General features: G+C 34.0%; 1 protein-coding gene across 5 annotated transcripts in view; it reads right to left on the bottom strand.

Moving 5' to 3' along the window:
- LOC148600311 (uncharacterized) overlaps window positions 1-22,807 on the bottom strand; it is a 322,920-nt gene that overhangs the window by 54,011 nt on the left and 246,102 nt on the right. For all 5 annotated transcript variants that reach the window (XM_088557824.1, XM_088557823.1, XM_088557826.1 and 2 more), the window contains 22 exons: window positions 20,347-20,652; window positions 19,680-19,973; window positions 18,308-18,613; window positions 17,737-18,042; window positions 16,765-17,067; window positions 14,935-15,237; window positions 13,743-14,048; window positions 13,149-13,451; window positions 12,415-12,717; window positions 11,682-11,987; window positions 10,676-11,281; window positions 9,628-9,933; window positions 9,120-9,422; window positions 8,457-8,762; window positions 7,261-7,566; window positions 6,098-6,703; window positions 5,352-5,657; window positions 3,853-4,458; window positions 3,266-3,571; window positions 2,610-2,912; window positions 1,601-1,906; window positions 320-625 (listed from right to left, as the gene is read on the bottom strand). In XM_088557824.1, the coding sequence (XP_088413950.1) occupies window positions 320-625; window positions 1,601-1,906; window positions 2,610-2,912; window positions 3,266-3,571; window positions 3,853-4,458; window positions 5,352-5,657; window positions 6,098-6,703; window positions 7,261-7,566; window positions 8,457-8,762; window positions 9,120-9,422; window positions 9,628-9,933; window positions 10,676-11,281; window positions 11,682-11,987; window positions 12,415-12,717; window positions 13,149-13,451; window positions 13,743-14,048; window positions 14,935-15,237; window positions 16,765-17,067; window positions 17,737-18,042; window positions 18,308-18,613; window positions 19,680-19,973; window positions 20,347-20,652 (7,602 nt within the window). The remainder of the gene's footprint in view (window positions 1-319; window positions 626-1,600; window positions 1,907-2,609; window positions 2,913-3,265; window positions 3,572-3,852; window positions 4,459-5,351; window positions 5,658-6,097; window positions 6,704-7,260; window positions 7,567-8,456; window positions 8,763-9,119; window positions 9,423-9,627; window positions 9,934-10,675; window positions 11,282-11,681; window positions 11,988-12,414; window positions 12,718-13,148; window positions 13,452-13,742; window positions 14,049-14,934; window positions 15,238-16,764; window positions 17,068-17,736; window positions 18,043-18,307; window positions 18,614-19,679; window positions 19,974-20,346; window positions 20,653-22,807) is intronic.

Raw genomic sequence — 22,807 nt, forward strand, 5'->3', positions numbered from 1 at the left:
ACAGACTTTTACCAGTTGAAAACAATTGAATTAAATTTGTTTATAGGTTAATTATTTTTAGAAAAAAAGTTAAGAAATTACTATGAGATTACATGTTCTGTTGCAATTCTTAGCTTATATTAAGCTGCCATATTTAACCTTTTTTGTGAAATATCATAGATATAAAATGAAAGATGTTGAAAAATAAACACTGAGTGTGAGTTTGATTGCATAAAGTTAAATACACCTGTAAAAAATGTAAACAAACAATATCACAACAAACAAAACACATAATTATCCAAACTTTAGTAAAATGCAAAAGTCAAACAAAAATAAGCACCTGCATCCCGACAAACCAACACAGCTTCAGCAGATTGGAGTGGCTCACTCATTCCCTTCTTGTTCTCAGCAAACACACGGAACAAGTACTCAGAGCCTTCCTTTAAGTTCTGCACACAATACGTTCTAATTTTAGGCTTCAATTTTTCTACTTTCTTCCATGATTTTTGTTTAATGTCCAGTTTTTCAACGTGGTATGCTGTTAGTTCAAGTCCTCCATTGTTTTTCGGTGGTCGCCATGAGATAGTTACACTCTTGTGAGTAACATCCATGATGGTCATTGGTCCCTCCGGCGCTGATGGCACAGCTAAATCACAGCAAATAGGCAAAGATCATAAGCAACACAAAAATGCAAACCACACAATAACAACTTATAATTATAACTCTATTTCCATTATCATTATTAAAAAAACTGTTGAGAATATTGGAAAAAAAATACCCAAAGTGTTAATAATAGAAAATTCTAAGTACATGGCCTAAATATGGAAACATAATCAATAACCTAACAGCAGTAATTTGTGGATGCCAAATTTTGTGATTAATGCTCGGTGAATAGAGGTATTAAGTAGCTGTCTATGTAAGAATCATGCAAAATCTGAAAAATGTGATACACCCCAAAAAAGACTACATATTTTTATTTTTGTTTTATGCGTCTATACCATGGAATGTGTAATTATTCATTCAAATCTGCCTGCTCTTAGGAGATAATCAACATTGATAATCCAGTAGATTATATTGTATTTGAGCGTCATTTACAGAGTTATCTCCCTTAATTTTGAAATCTACAATGCATTCTATATAATTTTTATCTGATATGAGCACAGGCTTTATGAAAAACTACATGTTAATTTCTGTTTACTATGACATTTAAAACAAAATATCGAAAACAAAAATATGTAGGCCTTTTAACCATAAACCATATTTTGCATGATCCTTAGCTGGAGTGCTACTTCAATTTTTGTGGTCTTTATTTATTTTTTGTCTTCAGATTTAAAAGATTGAAATTCATATATAAAATATCTGGGCTTAAATTAAGTGAATTTTTATTTTGACGATTCCCCAAACCTCATAAATATATATTGAAAATTACAATCTCAAGAACATTTTCCGATAAACAGTATTCAGGTTAAAAACAGACTTCAAGAGAATAGCATTTTACTTTTAATTTGAAAGTTAATTAGTAAAATAGAAAACAAATTTAAAAAAAAACAACCTTTTTTTCACTGCACCACTGCAAAATTACATGCAAAAAATTTTCTGAGTAAAATCTGAAAACTCTTACCTGTAGGACTCTTAGGAGTAACACCTTTTGGAGTATCAATGTAGTCAGATTTCCCTACGGCATTCTCTGCACAGACACGGAAATAGTAATCTTTTCCTTCCTTTAATTTGTCAACTGTCAGTTTACATGTCTCTCCATCAGTTTTACCACATGGTGAATATTTGGCCCTGATGCCTTCACGACTTTCAATGATGTAGTTGGTAATAGGTGATCCACCATCTTTAGGACTTGGTTTCCATGACAATGTGACCTTGTCCTTAGAGATGTCAGAGACCTCTAGTGGGCCTTCTGGTGCTGCCGGTTTTTCTAAAAGGAAGTTTATTCTTGGTTGTATATAACATTCAATGATTTAAAAAAATACATTGGGACTTCCATCCTTACACAATGGACTGTGAATCAAGTGAAAAACCATTATAAATGTTTTATGAAAAATGAATTATGGAGTTTTATATCATGACAAAATTTCAGACTTTCCCACTTAAATAGCTGTCTATGCAAGAATCATGCAAAATCTGAAAAATGTGATACACCCCAAAAAAGGCTACATATTTTTATTTTTGTAATTAAGTTGTTTTATGGTTCTATACTATGAAATGTGTAATTATTCATTCAAATCTGCCAGCTCTTAGGAGATAATCAACATTGAAAATCCAATAGATTCTTTCGTATGAGAGAGTCATTTACAGAGTAATCTCCCTTAATTTTGAAATCTACAGTGCATTCTATATAATTTTTATCTCCTAAGAACACTGGTTATATGAAAAACTGAATGTTAATTTTTGTTTCCTAAGGCAAATCAAACAAGATATCAAAAATAAAAAATATGTAGATTTTTACCCATGAATCACATTTTGCATGAATATTAGCTGGAGTGCTACTTAAATCAAAGCTGCTCTTCTCCTAAAAGCTGTTAGTACATGATGTGATTTTTTGTAAAAAATGACTTGACCGAAAAAAGTTACTCCTGAAACTAAACCAAACAGAAAATGTATTTGACAAATCAACTCACCCTTAGGTTTCATTGGTTTTACAGCCTCCTCAGTCACAGCTTGTGGACCGATTCCAGCCTCATTTTCAGCAGCTACAGCAAAATAGTACTCCATTCCTTCCTCTAGATTATTTACAGTGTAATTTTCCTCATAGTTCTTGACCTTGGCAATATCTGTCCAGTCATGAGGTTGATCTTTAGCCATTCTGATGTGATAAGCAGTGACCTTGGAGTTGCCATCTGATTTGGGTTTACCCCATTTTAGGTCAGCAAACTTAGGTGTAGACTTGGCGATCTTCAGTCCTGTTGGTGCACTTGGTTTGCCTAAGAAAAAAGTGACATTTTTAAAAACTTTTTTTATGATGTTATGATGTTATGTTCACTGGTAGCAGACGGTTGGAATTCACCTTTCAATGGAAAACTTTTAAAATTGTGTACAAAATTTGGGCAAAAAAGAACAATGATAACCTGTATCCCCTCTTCTATAATTTTCACAATCAGTTTTCAACAGCATTCCTCCTTTACTCAGATAGGATCTTCTTCATAAGTAGTGTTTAAAAAATTGATTTAATTTTTTCCTGGTTTATATATCAAGTAACACAATGGATGTTATAAATTCTTGAATAATTTAGTTTACTGAATTATCTCCCTTTAACAATTATTCTTATACAACTCACTAATTTCCTTTGTAGGTTTGACCTTGTCTGTTATCACTAATGGTGAACTTTGACCTTCTTTGTTGACAGCAATAACCTGGTAGACATATTCATTGCCGACCAACAAATCTCGGATGGTGAATTCATTGGATGTTGGTTGAACTTCCCCAACCTTTTTGAATGTGGCTCTCTTTGTGTCACGGCCTTCAATGATGTATTTGGTCAGCGGGGTGCCACCATCACTCTTTGGTGGTTTCCATGACAACACTGCAGTCTTTTCTGTGACATCAGATGCAAGCAGCGGTCCTTGTGGTGCAGATGGTTTGTCTGAAATTTGAGAGAATTTTGTTTCTATAAAGTAGCCTCTTTTAAAAGTAGAAAAAACATGTACCTCTGCCAATAGTATAGGTAATCATAGTATGATTTCAATGTTAAAAAAATAAATAAATATAAGAAAAAATCAGGTATCTCCAGTGATACGGGAAGGTCAATTATCATTTTACAGGTTTTTTTTGCTTTTTAAGACAGATGAAAAAAAATTAAATTGCAGAGGATTCATCAGTACTCAAGATTAAAATTGTCTGTATAATTTTACTACACTATCTTACCATAAGGACTCTTGGCCTTGTATTTATTTTCAGACTCCAATGGTTTACTAGGTCCAACTTTGTTTTCTGCTGTTACTCTATATATGTATTCTTTGTTCTCTGTCAACTTCTCCGCCAAACAGGAAGTGACATCAGGTCCTACCTTAGCAACAGGAGTCCACATATTCCTGTTTGCTTCACGTTTCTCAATAGTGTAGCCAGTGACAGGTGAGCCTCCATCTGATTTAGGTGGTTGCCATGACAATGACATTGATTCCTTTTGAATGTTCTTGACCTCAAGTGGTCCTTCAGGCATTTCTGGAGCAGATTTTGCTTTTTCAATCTTTATTTCCTCAGATGTCAGAGGTTTGCTAGGTCCAGCTTTGTTGACAGCAGTTACACGGAATGTATATTGCTTTCCATCTTGTAAGTCCTTGACCTTGAAACTGTTTGTAAATTTGTCAACTTTCCCAAGAGGGATCCATTTTTCTCCATCAGTGGAGGACTCAATGATGTACTCAGTGATGGGTGATCCACCATCTTGGTCAGGTGACTTCCATGAGAGATCACATGACTTGGGTGTGATGTTTGATACCTTGAGAGGTCCTCTTGGTATATCTGGTACAGCTGAAAAAAAAGTAAATATTTCAAATAATATCAGAAAAGAAGATTTATTTATATATTTTCATACTGTAGGTTTGCCAAAATTTTATTCCTGGAATTTTTAAATTTTGTATTTAAAATTCACAATTTGGACTTTGTGTCATTATTTTACTTTTTAGTTTAATTTGAAGCAGGCATGATTTTATGAGGTCTACAAACAAAGTGGAAATTAGCAAAATCAGAATTAAATATACAGTAAAAAAAGAATCATAATGGTAAAATCAGGATTTGAAATAGCAGAATTTTGCTAAAACGGAAAAAAAATCATGTCTGTTGAAGAAGTGTCATTGTTGTGACCATGGATTTTATTACTTATGTTGTCTGTGCCTTTCAGGGCCTTCCTTAAGGAGGTAGAACTAGGATAAGGGACATAACTCATGAAATCAGTGATATGTTTGTATCATATTCAATTTCACCAAAGCCTCTCAAGCTTTTGTTTGAAGCAGAATAAAATGAATCCAAGTTAATTAGATGCTTACATAAGATTGATGTAAAATGCTGAATACAAACATTCCAATAATTTGACAAAGAGTTGTGTCCCTTACTCTAGGTCTACCTCCTTAAAGGTGTAAGGGGAGGATTGTCGTGGTTTTTTTTTATATTCATTGTTATTCATTTTAGGGTTTTTTTTCCTATAGATAAGGTTGATTTTCATCTTTTATGAATAGTTTCACTTCATTTATTTTGGGCCTTTTACAGTTTTATGGTAAGGGTTTTACCCATCATTAAAGACCATGTGGTTGGATGACTGTCTCATTGGCAATCATACCACATCTATTTTTTTATATTGAGTAGTATATGTTCTTAAAAGAGTTGCAATTATGCATGTTCGTATCAAAGTCTGATGTAAAACTTACCAATTTCTTTCTGTGGTTTGACCTTGTCCTTGCCTTGAAGTGGTGAACTTTGACCTTCTTTGTTAACAGCAATGACCTGGAACTGATACTCTGTACCAACAGCCAGATCCCTAGCTGTGAACTCATTGTCAGTGGGTTTGACATCTCCAACCTTTCTCCATGTTGATTTTCTGGTATCCCTGGCCTCAATGATGTAACCGGTCAATGGAAGGCCTCCATCACTCTTTGGTGGTTTCCATGACAACTTTGCAGATTTGTCAGTAACATCTGTGATTTCAAGTGGACCTTCTGGTGAAGATGGTTTGTCTAAAAGTATAAATTACACAAAGCCATCAGATCACTCAGTATTAAATATGTAATGAATGGTCTGTTTTTTTTCTTTTATTTGTCCTGTTGACCCTCCCACATTAAGGGGGACTACCAAAAAAACAGAAATAAAGAATCTACCACATAAAAATGTAAGACCTATGGGAGATTTTTGGTAAAAATTACAATATTTTTTATTAAAAATTCTATTGAACTTTTACAGAAAAAATTTTTTAAAATGCTTTAATGTAAAAATCTCCCACAGGAGACACTTGTCAATGGAGAGAATTGTTCCAAAGGTTAAGAGGAATGCATTGACATATGACTATTTTATTTTCTATATCGTACTTTGTTGAATATCAATCAGTAGTATTACTGAAAGGAAATCAATCAAACAAAACAACTAATGGAATTTCTCTATTTCTTAGTAGCAAACTCACCATAAGGACTCTTGGCTGTATGAGCCTTGTCTGTTTCCAGTGGTTTACTGGATCCTTTTTTGTTCTCAGCTACAACTCTGAACAGGTAGTCCTTTCCATCCAGGAGTTTGTCTGCCACACAGGAAGTGACATCACCATTTAGTCTCTGTACTGGTGTCCACATGTTCCTGTTGGGTTCACGTTTCTCAACAGTATAACCTGTAATTGGTGAGCCTCCATCTGATTTAGGTGGTTGCCATGACAATGACATTGAGTCTTTTTGAATGTCCTTGACTTCTAGTGGTCCTTCAGGCATGTCAGGAGCAGTTGGTTCTTTCCCAACCTTAACGGTGTCAGAGGTCAAAGGTTTACTTGGTCCAACCTTGTTGACTGCAATAACCCTGAAGGTATACTGTTTGTCTTCTTCAAGTTCTTTGACATGGAAAGTATTGCTGAATTTGTCGACTTTTCCGAGAAGGATCCATTCTTCTCCATCAGTGGAGGACTCAATGATATACTCAATGACTGGTGATCCACCATCTTTGTCAGGTGACTTCCAAGAGAGGTCACATGATTTGGGTGATAGATTTGACACTTTGAGTGGACCTTTAGGCGTGTTTGGAATAGCTTTAAGTATAGAAAAAAATTATTCGATACATTTTTATTCAAATTACACATATTTCAACAAAATTATAATTTAAAGAAAAAAAAACTGATAAATTCATTATTAGCATAACCAAGGGTTGGGAATGAAATTTTAAGAAGGGCCCATTTCAGGTTTATTTCAAAGATATTCAAAATTTAATAGCTATTTTTTAACGAAACATATAGATTTCTTTTATGTGAAGGAGCCATTTCCTTGCAAAAGGCCTATAGCCCCTTGCCTTCCCAACTCCTGAGCATAACATATTGTAAACATTACTTTGCAGTACTGAAATTCTTAATAAAGAAAAAAGAAAAATACACTTTTGTCCTACAGAAAATAAAGGACTTTCCCCCTATATAATGGTATTTAAAGTACAAGAATGAAAAACAAAAGTGATGTTCATTGCATTAAGATCAATATTATTCAAAGAAATTTTTCAAAGCAACTGAGATGGAAGGATCAAAAGGTAGACAAACAGTGGTTACCAAAACAAGAGGTGTAAAAATTACTCTCCCTAAATTTATAAATTTCTACTCACTGGCTTGTTTGACAGGCCTGACTGGTTCTTTGGACTCCAGAGCAGGACTGCTTCCCTCCTCATTCTCAGCCAGTACACGGAAGTTGTATGTGTTTCCTTCAAACATATTATTCACTTTGAATGATGTGGTATCTGGCAAGATCTTGTCCAGTTTTGTCCAGTTCGGACGTTTGTCTTCACGTCTTTCTATGATGTACCCAGTTAGAGGCTTACCTCCATCTGATTTTGGTGGTTTCCATGACAACACTGCAGACTTGTCAGTTACATCTGAGATGTCAAGTGGTCCTTCTGGTGCACTTGGTTTGTCTAAAGAGAAATAAACCTGAAGTTGCACACACTGTATACCCTCATTTGTACAGGAAGTCAATACAGTAAAACCTCTCTACACCGAACCCCTTTCTGACTGTAGAATTTGGTCAGTTTGGACAGGTGTACATTTTATCCAGATTCAAAATACATTTAAATTGACACAATGGAACTTCAAAACTTGCCTGGTTTAGGCAGGTTTTGGATTAATTCAGGGTTCGGTTTAGACAGGTTTTCGATTAATTAAGGGTTTGGTTTAGACAGGTTTTCAGTTAATTCAGGGTTTGTGTTTAGACAGGCTCTTGGTTAATTCAGGGTTCAGTTTAGACAGGTTCTCGGTTAATTCAGGGTTCAGTTTAGACAGGCCACACTGTATTTGACAGCAACAAAAACCAAAAGCTACATATCACTGGCAGCCCAAATAATTGTGATAAAAAATCAACAGATTGACAGAATGACACACTGAATGAATGAAAAACAGAAAAGACAAAGTTGAGGTAGTGTATAATAATTCATGAAACAAACTAAAACATTAACTTTGCTTTTTGAAGTTAATTTTACAGTTTGTCTGCTTGTTCTTTTTCTTTTTTTTTTTTTTTTAGATCTGACAATAAATTCACAGAATTCACTATTAGTTTTATTTAACTCACCAAATTCATCCTAATGTACATTAAAGTTACCAAATTCATTCTCAGGTACATTAAACTCACCAAATTCTCTCTTAGGTACAATTAACTCACCAAATTCTCTCTAAGGTACATTAAACTCACCAAATTTGTTCTTAAGTACAATAAACTCACTAAATTCACTACTGAGTACAATTATCTCACCAAATTCACTACTGAGTACAATTATCTCACCAAATTTATTTTTAAGTACAATTAACTCACCAAATTCACTCTTGGGTACAATAGCCTTGTCAGTATCCAGGAAGTCAGATCTTCCAATGGCATTCTCTGCACAGACACGGAAGTAGTAATCTTTTCCTTCTTTCAGTTTCTCAACTGTCAGTTTACATGTCTCTCCATCAGTTTTACCAGCAGGTACGTATTTGGCTCTGGCACTGTCTCTGCTTTCTACAATGTAGGCAGTGATAGGTGATCCGCCATCTTTGGGACTTGGTTTCCATGACAATGTGACTCTATCTTTGGAGATGCTTGTGGCCTCAAGTGGTGCCTCTGGTTTGGCTGGTTTTTCTAGGGAGACAAATTTAATGGTGTTGAAAATGCAACTTTAAAAGACAATTGCCCCTACTTGGAAAATGAATTCATGCTTTTTTAAAGATTTGTTAAAATTTTTGATCGCATATCCTAAGAATAAAATAGCATGCATTCATTTAAATTATCTTAGAAAAATGGTAACCATGAGAAGAAAGGGGGCTGAAATAAAATGTGTTGTCCCTTTTAAAATTCTGCTGAAAGGCCTTGTATTTCTTAACTACAACTTTTTAATGAGATCAACAGCTTGTCCAGCCAAACTTTTCATCAAAGAACTGAACTGGACTTTTATCATTTTATTTCAAATCTAATTCTTTACACATGTATTTGACCTACCTTTTGGTTTGCTAGGTTTAACAGAAGATTCTGTCTCAATCTGTTTACCAACACCAGCTTCGTTCTCAGCAGCCACAGCAAAGAAATAGTCCACTCCCTCCTCTAGATTCTTCACCTTGTAGTGATTATCAAAGCTCTTGACCTTGGTGACCTCTGTCCAGTCATCTGGTTGACCTTTGGCCATTCTGATGTGATAGGCTGTGACCTTTGAGTTGCCATCTGATTTGGGTTTGCCCCATTCAAGTTCAGCAAAGTCTGGACCAGTTTTGTTGACCTTGATGTAGCTTGGTGCTCCTGGTGGTACTGGAAATGAATATTCATACATTACTTTCATGAATATTCATGAACAAAATTATATTTGATAACTCATTTATCAATTTCAGTTATTTAAATTCTAAATAGTTTTTCAGCCAGGTTGCTTTAAAAGTGCATATCATTAAGCATAGCAATGATAAACATTCATTAATTAAGAAAAGATGTATGTTTGTTTGAATTTGATCACACTTACTAATTTTCTTGGAAGGTTTGACCTTCTGTTTTGTCTCAAGTGGTGAACTTTGACCTTCTTTGTTGACAGCAATGACTTGGAATACATATTCATTTCCAAGGGCAAGATCAGGTACAGTGAACTCAGTGATATCTCCTGGTACTTCTCCCACCTTTTTGAACATTGACCTTCTAGTGTCACGACCTTCAATGATGTATTTGGTCAGTGGAGTGCCTCCATCACTCTTTGGTGGTTTCCATGACAAAAGGGCAGATTTCTCTGTAATGTCAGAAACCTCGAGTGGTCCTTCTGGTGCAGATGGTTTATCTGTTAAAGAAAGAGTATAACTTATAAATTGTTATTATAAATAAGTTTTTCCTTCTGTAACATGCACTGGTTTTCACAATTTTGTCATTTTTAGAAATAGTTATAATCACAAGTGCCAAAGAACACCTTATTATGGGCACAAGTTAAATCTTTTATATGTTCTTGGCATTAGTGATCATATTTTGGTTATTCACAACAATCTATTGATAATATAGATAATTTGTTGTTATTTTCGACATAAATTTTCAATTTTGTGAACGGCAGTTTATTTTTGTGATATGGAAAGAATTCATGCTTCAGCATTGTTACAGATATCAGACGAGCACTAAGAATTGCAAATCAAATGAATGTCATATTTTTTTGACAATGTTTAGGCATTATTTATAAATATGAAAATGTTTAAAACTTGTACAATGTTCCATGAGAATTCTACCAGAGATACTGCAAAAACTGACATATGAAAATATGTTAACCTGATACAGTCCACGAAAAATTAGCAAATGTGAAAATGGAAAATAATGTGAAAGTACTTTAATTTGTGAATACCAATTTTCGTGGTTTGTGATGATACACAAGTTCGTGAATTCGTGGTTTTGAGGTTTTCAGTATACACATCAATGGAAATCTCCTTTTGGTTGGTAACCAAGTTTCATGGTTTTGCCTGCCCATGAAAACCGTGAAAATTGGTATCCCAGGAACAATAATACTTTTACAGTAGGTCTACAGTAGTTTCTACACCTACCATAAGGACTCTTAGCCTTGTAAGATTGTTCAGATTCCAGAGGTTTACTCTGGCCATGTTTATTCTCAGCAATTACTCTATAGATGTAGTCCTTTCCTTCTATTAGCTTGTCAGCAACACAGGAAGTGACATCACCTTTGACCTTTTGAACTGGTGTCCACAGATTTCTTGATGGTTCACGTTTTTCAATGACATAATTAGTAATTGGTGATCCTCCATCTGATTTTGGTGATTGCCAGGACAATGTCATTGAGTCTTTGTTGATGTCCTTGACCTCTAAAGGTCCTTCTGGTTTTTCAGGGGCAGATGGGCCTTTCTCGGCCTTGATGGAGTCTGAGGTCAGAGGTTTACTTGGGCCAACCTTATTCACGGCAGACACACGGAAGGTATATTTCTTTCCTTCCTCCATGTCCTTGACCTTGTATGTGTTACTAAATTTATCAACTGTTCCAAGTGGAACCCAAGTCTCTCCATCTGCGGATGCCTCTATCAGAAACTCTGAAATAGGTGCACCACCATCTTGGTCAGGTGACTTCCATGTGAGGTCACATGATTGTGGTGTGATATTCGAGATTTTGAGTGGTCCTCTTGGTGATTCTGGTACAGCTGATAAGTACAAAATCATACAATGATTGATTAATTATGATTTACCATCTTTTTTTCAGGTACCTTTGACTTGAAAGTTTAATCAATTGAGTAAATAACTATCAAATTTGAATCTCCATTACCTTTGATTACAGTCAACAGACAAAACAAAAGCATGGCATCTTTAGTGAATTATAAATATAGTAATCAGTATGAAAGAAAGACTGAAATAAACATCATTATTTACTGAAACTTTTGCTTAAAGATCACACATAAATTGTATTTAAATTTCTCATAACTGTTCTTCTAAAAATCCCTTTATAAGAATTTAAATGTATTTTGAACCTAGTTAAACTGCCACCTGTCTTTACAGTTCAAAAGAGGTTTAGTTAGGCCAGGTTTCACTGTAATAAAAAATTACCTGTTGGTTTAGTTGGTTTAATGGTCTCCATGGTTTCCAGTCCAGGACTGGTTCCTTCAGCATTCTCAGCCAAGACTCTGTAGGTATAGGTGTTTCCTTCAATCATGTTATTGGCCTTATATATTGTTGTATCAGGAGCGACCTTGTCAACTCTGACCCAATTTGGCCGTTTGTTGTCCTTTCTCTCAATGATGTAACCAGTTAAAGGTGAGCCTCCATCTGATTTTGGTGGTTTCCATGACAATGTTGCTGTTTTTTCTGTCAAGTCAGCTACTTCAATGGGTCCTCCTGGTACACTTGGTTTGTCTGGAGAGAAAGATGGAGAAAAAAATTATTCCTTTTTGTAAAATTCATATTGAGGCAAGATTTTGACCTTGGTGCCCTTTGACCAGCCCTCTGGATAACCTTGGGCTTTTTATTGTCATAGGTGGTGACCTATTGAATACATAATCTGTATAAGTATTTTTTTTTCTGCATGTGGAAAATTTCATGTTTTTCTTCAAAAACTGGGTGAGGTAATTTTTGCAGCAGAGAAACTGTTCAAAGACAAAGATGAATAACTCTATTTGATCTTCATAAATATTTTGTGTGATTGAATATTCACATTCCAACTTTAATCGCGAATATAGCGAAATTTAAACCTCTGTGAAAATAACTGCTTATACAGTACTGCATTTCTACACACTAAAATTCATTTATCATTAATATTTTAGATATTCATTGAAACCCTTACCAAATTCACTCTTTGGAATGACAGCCTCAGAGGTCAAAGGTTCTGATGACCCTATAGCATTAACTGCTGTGACACGGAACACATATTCGGCATTGGTCTTCAGTTTCTGTGCACAGTAACTGGTTATGTCAGGTTTGATCTTGTCAACCTTTGTCCATGACCTGTCCTTGACTTCTTTCATTTCAATTTGGTATGCAGTAAGAGGTGAATTTCCATCATCTTTTGGTGGTTGCCATGACAATGTCACTGATGTTTTGTTTAAGTCAGAGAATTTGATTGGTCCCAGTGGTGCTGATGGTTTCTCTGTAAATTAAATACTGATAGTTATAATTGGCTGATAATATCCTGGGTTCGTTTCCACTGATAAAACTATCTAATTCTTAAAAAAAATGGACAAATAGGCAGTATAAAAAAAATCCATATTTCACAAAGTTGACTGAAATATATACAATTTAGCAATTTTGCACAGGAAGACAAGTATTAAAAATCACTTTTTAAACACAGTTTTCATTCAATCCAATTTCTATTTCATTCTTTTTATAAACTATTGTATTTCTATACTGGCTTTGACTAATTACTCATCATTGATTTGTTTTCATAATAAAATCTTTTGCAGCCATTTTACAACTTGGATCCCAGTCTCTGACCCAAGCATTAACTTGAAAGTTGTACCTTATTGCCATAAAATCCTTCAGTGAACAAACAAAAGTTATCTTAATCTAGTACATTTTTACCTGGTTTCTTGTGCAGAGTTACTGGACTTTCAAGCTCAGCCAATTGTCCTTGACCTATCTTGTTCTCAGCAGCCACAGCAAATATGTATGGTTTATCAGTCTTCAAATTTTTGGCAGTGTATGTGTTGTCATATGGTCCAAGGGAAGCTATCTTCTTCCAATCATTAGATTCATCTTCTGTCATGAAAACACCAAATCCTGTGACCTTTGAACCTCCAAATTCTTTGGGAGATTTCCATTCCAAGGTGACCTTGTCTGTGTTTTTGGTTTTGATCTTGAAATTTTCAGGAGCTTGTGGTGCTTCTTCAGAAAATAAAACATAAATACATATAACACTAGAAATATATTTTGCCACTGTACAAAAAAATACAATGAATCAATATACAAAATGCAACAAGATGAAAAATGAAAATTTCCTAAAAATGAAAAGTTAAATAATAAAATTGTATTTTTTTTTAAGCAGAGAAATTCTTATTCGAGTTTGTGTAGATCAAGTCACCTTCTTTTAGTTTAACTTGAAAATGTATGGCATAATCTAACAACAATTTGCATAATAACTTTAATTAAATCAATTTTCATATGCAGATTATATACCAAGAGGTTTCTGTGGTTTCACAGACTTGACAGACTCTAATGGAAGTCCTTGTCCTTCCTCATTGACAGCCATCACCCTAAACATGTAATCACTTCCTTCCAATAGCTTGTCAGCAACAAAGACTGTATAGTCAGCACTGATGTCACCACACTTAGACCATGTGGTGCGTTTGGCATCTTTGTATTCAATTATGTAGCCTGTAATTGGTTTTCCACCATCTTTGGTTGGTGGTTTCCATGACAACTTGACAGAGTCCTTGTTGATGTCGGAGAATTCTATTGGTCCTTCAGGTTTGCCTGGTTTGTCTATAAATAAAAAAAAATGAAAACATATTTTTTTTTAAATTTTCACATTAAATAAAATTAAAACTATACATTGCAATGAACACATATCTTATTGTAGGAGTGTATTGATTAAAATTTGTAACTAATTCAACTTACATGAGAAAAAAAAGCATAAATTTTGTTGAAAACAAGTTTATTTTTTTATGAACAAATTAAAAATTCCAATTTGAGATTATTTTTATTTGTTCTAATTTAAATTCTAATATAACTTGCTTCAAAGCTCTTTAGACCACAGCTATGGTAAAAAAGTGGTGCATCTAACATGTAAAGAAGCTTGTCCTATTAGAATTGAAATAAATTACAGAAACTCCATTTTATCCTAGTTTTACCATGAGCTTGCAATTTAAGTCTTTATTTAACTCATCACTATCGCTGGGGGGTAAAACAATGATAAAAATTGTTAAAACAGGAAGTAAAGGACTTGAAGCTATTTAAGTAGCAGTCTTTGTAAGAATCAGGCAAATTCTGTAATATGTGATACACCTCAAAAAAAGGCTACTCATTTTTTTGTTTGTCATTAAGTTGCTTTATATGTCTATATAATGGAATGAATAATAATTCATTTCAATCTGTCTGCTCTTAGTAGATAATCCAAACTGAAAATCCAACAGCTTCTATTGTATTTTACTGTCATTTACAGGGTTATCTCCCTTAAATTTGTATTCTATAGTACATTCTACATAATTGTTATCTTCTAAGAGCATGGGTTATATGAAAAAAACACATGTTAATTTCTATTAAACATAACATTCTAAACAAAACATAAAAAATAAAAATACGTAGCCTTTCAAACCATGAATCACATTTTGCATGATTCTTAGCTGGAATGCTACTTAAAAATACATACCAAATTCACTCTTTGGTACCACAATCTTGTCTGTTTCCAAAGCAGGACCAGTTCCCTTGTTGTTTTCAGCTGATACTCTTAACATATAATCAGTTCCTTCAGTCAAGTTCTTGACAAGGTATGATGTTTCATCAGGAGAAATCTTATCACAGCGGGTCCAGGATCGTCTCCCTTCTTTCTTCTCAATGATGTAAGAGGTCAGAGGTAAGCCTCCATCATGTGATGGTGGTTTCCATGACAACTTAACAGATGTTTTATTTATGTCTGAAACTTCCAAAGGACCATTTGGTTTTTCTGGTGGACCTAAAAAAAAAATAATAACACAGTTATTGGAGATAAAAAAAATCAAAAAGAAATGAAAGAGTAATCAAGGGAACCAAGGTTATAGCGGTAATCATAAGAATGTAATCCAGGGACAAAGACCAGACATGGAAAACAGACATACACAACAAAGAACATAAAGTAACTAAAATCATACATACAAAGTAACAAAAGCGAATGAGCAACTCAGACTCCACTAAAAACTGGGAGCATAGACCAGGTGCACTGGTAGGGTAAGCGTCCTCTGCTTTTCTAGAAACACCCGCCAAGTTGCTCAGAAAAAGTCAAGTCTGGGGTAGAAAACGAGGGAAGGAAAACTATGACCCCTTGAATAAATCAGTTTTCATGGTGCAAATGGATACACCATAACGATCCACGAGTTCATGATGACGACCATAAAACTTGAGTAGTGATGACTTCCAATCTTGTAGCAACATAACCCTGTTCCAGAAGCCTATTTGTTAGAGCTCTAGCGCGATACAAAAAGTCTGGCATAATGTATGACTTGTGATATGAACACTCCTTATGCAGGTGTGAAGGGATGTTGCCACAGATGAAAGGAAAGTTGATAATTTTAAATGAAAAGTCATCACGTTTGTCGTAAAGTTTGGTCAATAGTTTTCCTTTACCATCGATTTCTAAGTTTAGGTCAAGATATGAGACTGACTTCTGAATGTCTGTAGTTTCCTTTATTTCAAGTTCTTTGGGGTAGATGCGATGTATCAAATCCCCGAAATTAGGATTGTTTAAAGATAATATGTCATCTATATAGGGGAAACTGAGATTAAAGGATCTAGCCAAAAGATATTCTTCCTTTTGGATCAGATCAGCTATAAAGTCAGCCTCATAAGAGTGAAGGAGTAGGTCAGCAAGTAATGGAGCACAGTTTGTTCCCATTGGAATGCCGACCGTTTGTTGAAAAACACATCCACCATACTGGACAAATATGTTGTCAATTAAAAATTCCAGCATTCTGTAAACATCTTCCTTTGTATATTTGGAAGATGAGTTAGAATTTTTCCTTACAAAGTATGAGGAATCTCTACCAAGAACTATATATTTGTATCTAGGTGTACCATCTTTTTTGGAAAAACAACAATGTATGTTTTTAAGTCAGGATTTTAACTGAGTATGTGGAATAGAAGTATACAGTGTTGAAAAATCATAGGTTTTAATGTTATTATATTCAGATAATAGTTTTGAACTGATTGCCTCCGAAAGATCTTTCAAATTTTTCAGGATCCACACTGAATTAATACCACTACGGGAGTACGAAGTGTTGTGGTAGGACTGCATGAACAATGACATAAAAAATCCTGTAAATTATATAGAACTCATAAAAATCAATTCAACAAGCCATGTAATAAATTTATTGTGACATTATTACAAAGGTTAAATAAAGTAATTTCCCAGTACTAAAACCAAGCCTCATCATAGAATCTTGGTAACTGTATAACCAAACAACAAAAACCCAAATAAGTGTGTTTTGTTCTATATTGGGTAACATACCTGCTGGTTTCTTGGGTGTAACTGTACTCTCCAGTTCACAAAAGTCACCAAGACCAGCTGAATTCTCTGCAGCCACTGCAAATGTATATTCAATACCATCCTTTAATTTGGTAGCTTTATAGCTGTTATCGAATGGTTTGAGTTTGGCAACAGTGGTCCATTCATCTGATGGTCCTTCCTTCATCTTGACAACATATCCAGTGATTTTCTCGCCTCCAGTTTTCTTCGGTGGTTTCCAGTCTAATGTGATAAAGTCTGGTCCTTGTTTGGCAGAGGTGAGTCTTTCGGGTGCTTCTGGTTTTTCTACAATATAAAAATTGGGCATCATGTTTTCCATAGGGATATCATCATAAACACATTTGTTTAAGGGACTATATATCCTGGATAGCATTTACCCCCATACAATTATTCATTTTCAAAGTGAGGTAAACACCAGCATTGCATATCCATTTCTTTCTTGCTATAGTTCCATATTCTTGAAGAATTTATCATAGCCAATTCTTATTAATTAATGTTAAAACATATTTTTATCTTAAAACATGAGAAAAGTAGCTCTGAATTTAACTGAATAGGGGCATGTCAATATTTTTTATCCATTGAGATACAACAAAATTATTTTAACCAATCGGATTACAGTATTTATCTCCAATTAATTTGTTCTACTATAAAAAATAAACTTCACTACAATAAAATGACACTAAAGAACAGCTTGAAGCCATTTGGCATCTTAAAAAGTTTTTTTAACCACCTACTAAACCATCATTTAAAGATGCAACTGCTGAACATCACACAGAAGGTATAAAGACATTTCTGATTGTGAATATAATGAGAATGGATAAATCAAAGAGACAACAACCCGACCAGAACGAAAAATGTCAGTTTAAAGCCACCCATGGATCTTCAATGAATGATGAGGAAACCCTCACACTGCAGGGCAGGGTATCTGTTTTTCGTAAGTGACAAATATCTTACCAATGATCTTCCTTGGTTTTGCGGCATCAATAGATTCTAAGGGAGAACTTGAACCTTCACTATTTATAGCTGTGACCCTGAAGAAATAGTCTTGACCTTCCTTCAAGTCCTTGACATTGAATTTGTAGGTGTCTCCATCTACAGTTCCAGCTTTTGTCCACGATGATCTGTTGGCAGGACGATACTCAATCAGGTATTGTTTGATTGGTGCTCCACCATCTTGTTCTGGTGCCTGCCATTCTAGATCAGCAGTGCTCTCAGTGACATTGCTAATAGAAACAGGGCCAGTTGGTGCTGATGGTTTAGCTGAAACAGATAATTTGATTTGAAATTACCAAAAACTCATTTTGGAATTTTTAACATAAACAGAGAAAGGTTGTCTTTGGTATCACAAAAACTACAATTACACTGTCTGGAAATGAAAAATAAAAGGGAACATCCCTCCATCAAATCAAATATTCCAGTAATATATTATCAAGATCCTTCATGGAGGTTTTGAGTTATTGGATGACAAGCAAACATCATTTGGCCTTAGTTTGTCAAGAATAGACTAGCCTATAAAACTACTTACAGAATGGACTCTTTGGTACGATAGTCTTTTCAGCCTCAAGAGGTTCACTCTGTCCTGACTTATTCTCAGCCTTGACCCTGAACAAATATTCCGTTCCTTCTGCAAGTCTATCAACCAGCAGCTCATGGGTGGCTCCATCAACCTTCTGAACAGGGGTCCAGCTCTTGCGTTTCTTGTCTTGTTTTTCAATGACATAAGCAGTGATTGGACTCCCTCCATCTTCTTTTGGTGGTGACCAGTGAAGTGTGACTGAGTCTTTCCTTATGTCAGCCATTTCTAGTGGTCCAGTTGGTTGTGATGGTTTTCCTAATAGACAAATTAAACTTCTTAAGTAGCACTCCACGTAAGAACCATGCAAAATGTGATTCATGGTTGGAAAGCCTACATATTTTTATTTTTGATATTTCGCTTAAAATGTCATAGTAAACAGAAATTAACATGTGGCGTTTCATATAACCCATGTTCATAAGAGATAAAAATTATATTAAATGTACCATAGAACTTTAAATTAAGGGAAATAACTCTGTCAATGACATTAAAATACAATAGAATTTCTATTATAGACCCTATTGGATTTTCAATGTGGATTATCTCCGAAGAGCAGACAGATTGGAATGAATAATTGTACATTGCATTATATAGACCTATAAAGCAAATTAATGACAAAAATAAAAATATGTAGCCTTTTTTGAATTGTATCACATTTTTCAGATTTTGCATGTTTCTTACAAAGACTGCTACTTAAAATCTCATTACTTTTCTTAACATACACTAGGATAAATAAGGTAGATACTATATAATAATATCAAATATTTGGCACATGTGCATTCACCCCAATAAAAATTTTATTCCCTTCAATTCACATGGGAAAAAATATGTATGCATGCCCACATAGAACTGATTTAAAAAAAAAAACATATCAAGTCTTTTTTACTTAAATGCTATGTTGAGTCAGTTATATGTAATAGTGGCTACTGTTCCATGGACACTTTATCCAACTTTATCCGTCTTTTGTCTGTTTAGTCTTTTATGAGGTAAAAACATTGAGCCATTTTCAAAACTTACATGAATTTTAAACCACATGCCTTAAATATCACTCAAACTTTTAGTGGCCCTTGTAACATTTTGGAAGCAATAACATGGTAAACCAAGAAATTAACTTTGATGGCCTTATCAATACGTTTCTCAGCCTGTTAACCAAGAAATTAACTTTAAACAGCCTTGAAAGATTTCTTAGCCTGAGAACCAAGAAATAAACTTTGAATGGCCTTAGCAATAGGTCTGTTAGCCTGAGAACAAAGAAATAAACATTGAATAGCCTTTCCAGGTTTGTTAGCCTGAGAACCACGCAAATAACTTTGAATGGCCTTACCAATTGGTTTCTTAGGTATAACAACATCAGATACAAGGTATTCTCCTTCTCCAATGTCGTTAATGGCTGCCACTCGGAAGAAGTACTTCTGTCCATCTTTTAGTTCCTTGGCAGTAAATTTAGCAGCCTCAGACACATCTAGTGGTGTCCAGGTCTTGCCATCTTCAGAGATTTCTACTTTGTACGATGTGATTGGTGATCCCCCATCTTTCTTTGGAGGTGACCAGTTCAAAGTCACTTCATCACCAAGGACATTGCTGAATTTGATTGGTCCAGTTGGTTTGGCAGGGGCAGCTGGGAAAGAAAATGAGTATTCTTTGTTTTGTAAACTAACAAAATTTGTAACCAAACACAAAACAATTGTCTTGCATTTTTGATTATCAATATGAACCATAAATTTGAGATACATTATTTTCGAATGGGTTAGATTTGTTTAATGGTGTATATGATTTTGTGGTAAGTATTTACAACTGTTAGATATCAGATTTAAGCACCACCTTAGTAAGACCTGTGACCTTCAAATCAGAACTTGTCTGCAGATGTAATTGTCTAATAAAAGAATAATTCATACCCTTAAAAAACTGAACATGATAATCTGTATCATGGACTAAATATTGAAAAGGGTGTACTTGAATCAACTGCCATTTTTTTCTATTAATAGTTTTACCTGGTGGGTGTTTAGGAGTAATGTCTCCATCACTAACAAGAGGTTCACTTGGTCCCTCAGCATTCACTGCCAGGACTCTGAATTGGTATGGAGTGCCCTCAATCAATCTGGGAACAACAAAGCTCAGTGTCTGGTCGTCCGTGCTTCCAACCTTTGACCATGACATACGCCTCTTGTCATATTTCTCAATGATGTATTCAGTAATTGGTGAGCCTCCATCTGATTTTGATGGTTGCCATGACAACGTTACACTGTCTGGTTTGATGTCAGAAGCTGTTAGTGGTCCTTCAGGCTTGGATGGTTTTCCTGTATTTAGTGGTTAAATTGTGTTTATTGCTAGGGAATCAGTTGTAGTGCATATTAATATAGAACTTTTTTTGTGCTTCTGAACATTTTGAATATTGAACAGGAACTAGTAATAACTCTATTTGTAAATGTAACTTTTGTTATATAAAGTCTTACAGATTTAAACAATTTTTTGTCTTACATTTTGAACATGAGTTTCCCTTTAAAAAAAAACTTGTATTCAGTAAGGGTGTCTTCTTTACAAGGTATGGATTTTTGTGCACTGAAAACCAATTTTGAAAACTTCCAGCAATAGTTTCCGTCTTCCTTGTTGACTATTTTTGTTTTCTTCCTATGATTAAGAATGTATGATGTCTTTTGTCTAGAGCACACAAACTTACAAGTTACCTTTTCATTTTCATTCACAAACCATGCAAAATAGCTCATTCCTCAAAAACTAAAAATGCAAACATGTATCATGCTTCAAAGGGAGGCAACTACAGTACAGACAAACTCCTAAGGGAGATAACTGGAGTACAAACTCTGAAAGGAGATAACTGGTGCTCAAACAAACTCATATTTCAGTTTATATTTTATTTCTTAGTATCAGCTGAGCACAGACGAATTACATACACAAAAAGTAATACACATATAAAATTCTATCAATTTTTTCCTCTAAAGCATTCACAAACTCCACGTCTTATGAATATTGTACATATGAAATTATGGATCTTTTCAAGATTAGAATGCTGTTCCTACTACAAGCAATTGATAATGTCATTTATAAAGCAGTTTGTTGTACTTTTAATATATTTACAAATAAAATGTGAAAAAAGGAAATTAAGTTGATTTCTACATTGTCTTAATGAACAATTAGATGGTTTATAGTGAAATTTCTGTTCATGCTACAAATCTATTTTTAGTAATAATCATGATTATATTTTAATCACTAAACTATCACATTTTTTTAATCAAATATATCATTATTTATCACAATAAATAAGAGATTCATAAAATTATACTTAATCATAATAAATTCAATACACATTTAATAAATATATGAAAATATTTAATATAACACTTTGTTCAGCAATATAATGCAGTTAAAATTATCTACTAAATACATATGGATAAATTATTGCTTAATCAGCAGTCATGTATAATTTTATATAAATTAAATATGAAATATATAAATGTATATTCCTTATTATGATATGTTTGAAAAATTCATTGCATTTGTTCCAATTCAAAATTCATAATTAATGTTCAATGATAGAATATATACATCTATATGCTGAAGAACAATACCGGCAAATCAATATTTATCACATTTTCTGAGTAAAACAAAACACATATACATATATATATATATGTATATAAAAATAAATGATACAAAGTTAAAATTATATCACATACAAATGAATCTCACAACTTTTTATTTAATGTATTTATGCATTTGATCAGTCTTATCACAGACCTGGGGTAAGGGACATAACTAATAAAAATCATTGGAATGTTTCTATTCAGCATTTTACATCAATCTTATATAAGCATCTAATTAACTTGGATTCATTTAATTCTGCTTCAAACAAAAGCTTGAGAGGCTCTGGTGAAATTGAATATAATACAAACATATCACTGATTTCATGAGTTACCCTAGGTCTACCTCCTTAAATGGAATGTTTAAACAAAAATCAAGTTTCCATATTTTTGTAATTCTTGTCAACTTGTTTAACTTAGCAAGACATTTTTGTGAAGGGTAAAATTTACAATTTTATGAATTAGAAAAAATACCCAGAATAGAAGTAAAAGTGGAATACATACATTCTTGATAGCTAAGGTCATTGCTAGCCTAAAAGTGCATGAGTAGGGCTTCACAGTGCTTTATGCAGGTGAGACAATTATTTATTTTTCAATGAACAACAAAGCATTAAACAACTGTCTATTGAATTTTCTAATTAAATTTGATTTGAAGTTAAGATGAACGAACTTAATAATTTGTATAGTTCACAAACATAACTCTCATTTTAATGGCTGCAAAGCAAAAGAGTGTGTACCTTAACACATTCAAAACAATCTGCCAGTGTGTAATACATGCACCTTAGTATTAAGGGCTATTTACAACATGCCATTTTAAAGTCACTCTACAATTAACTTGAATATCTGGTCGGTACAA

The sequence above is a fragment of the Perna viridis genome, chromosome 13, assembly GCF_037379345.1.
Source record: "Perna viridis isolate PV_CMFRI_1.1 ecotype Kerala chromosome 13, ASM3737934v1, whole genome shotgun sequence".
Taxonomy (NCBI): domain Eukaryota; kingdom Metazoa; phylum Mollusca; class Bivalvia; order Mytilida; family Mytilidae; genus Perna; species Perna viridis.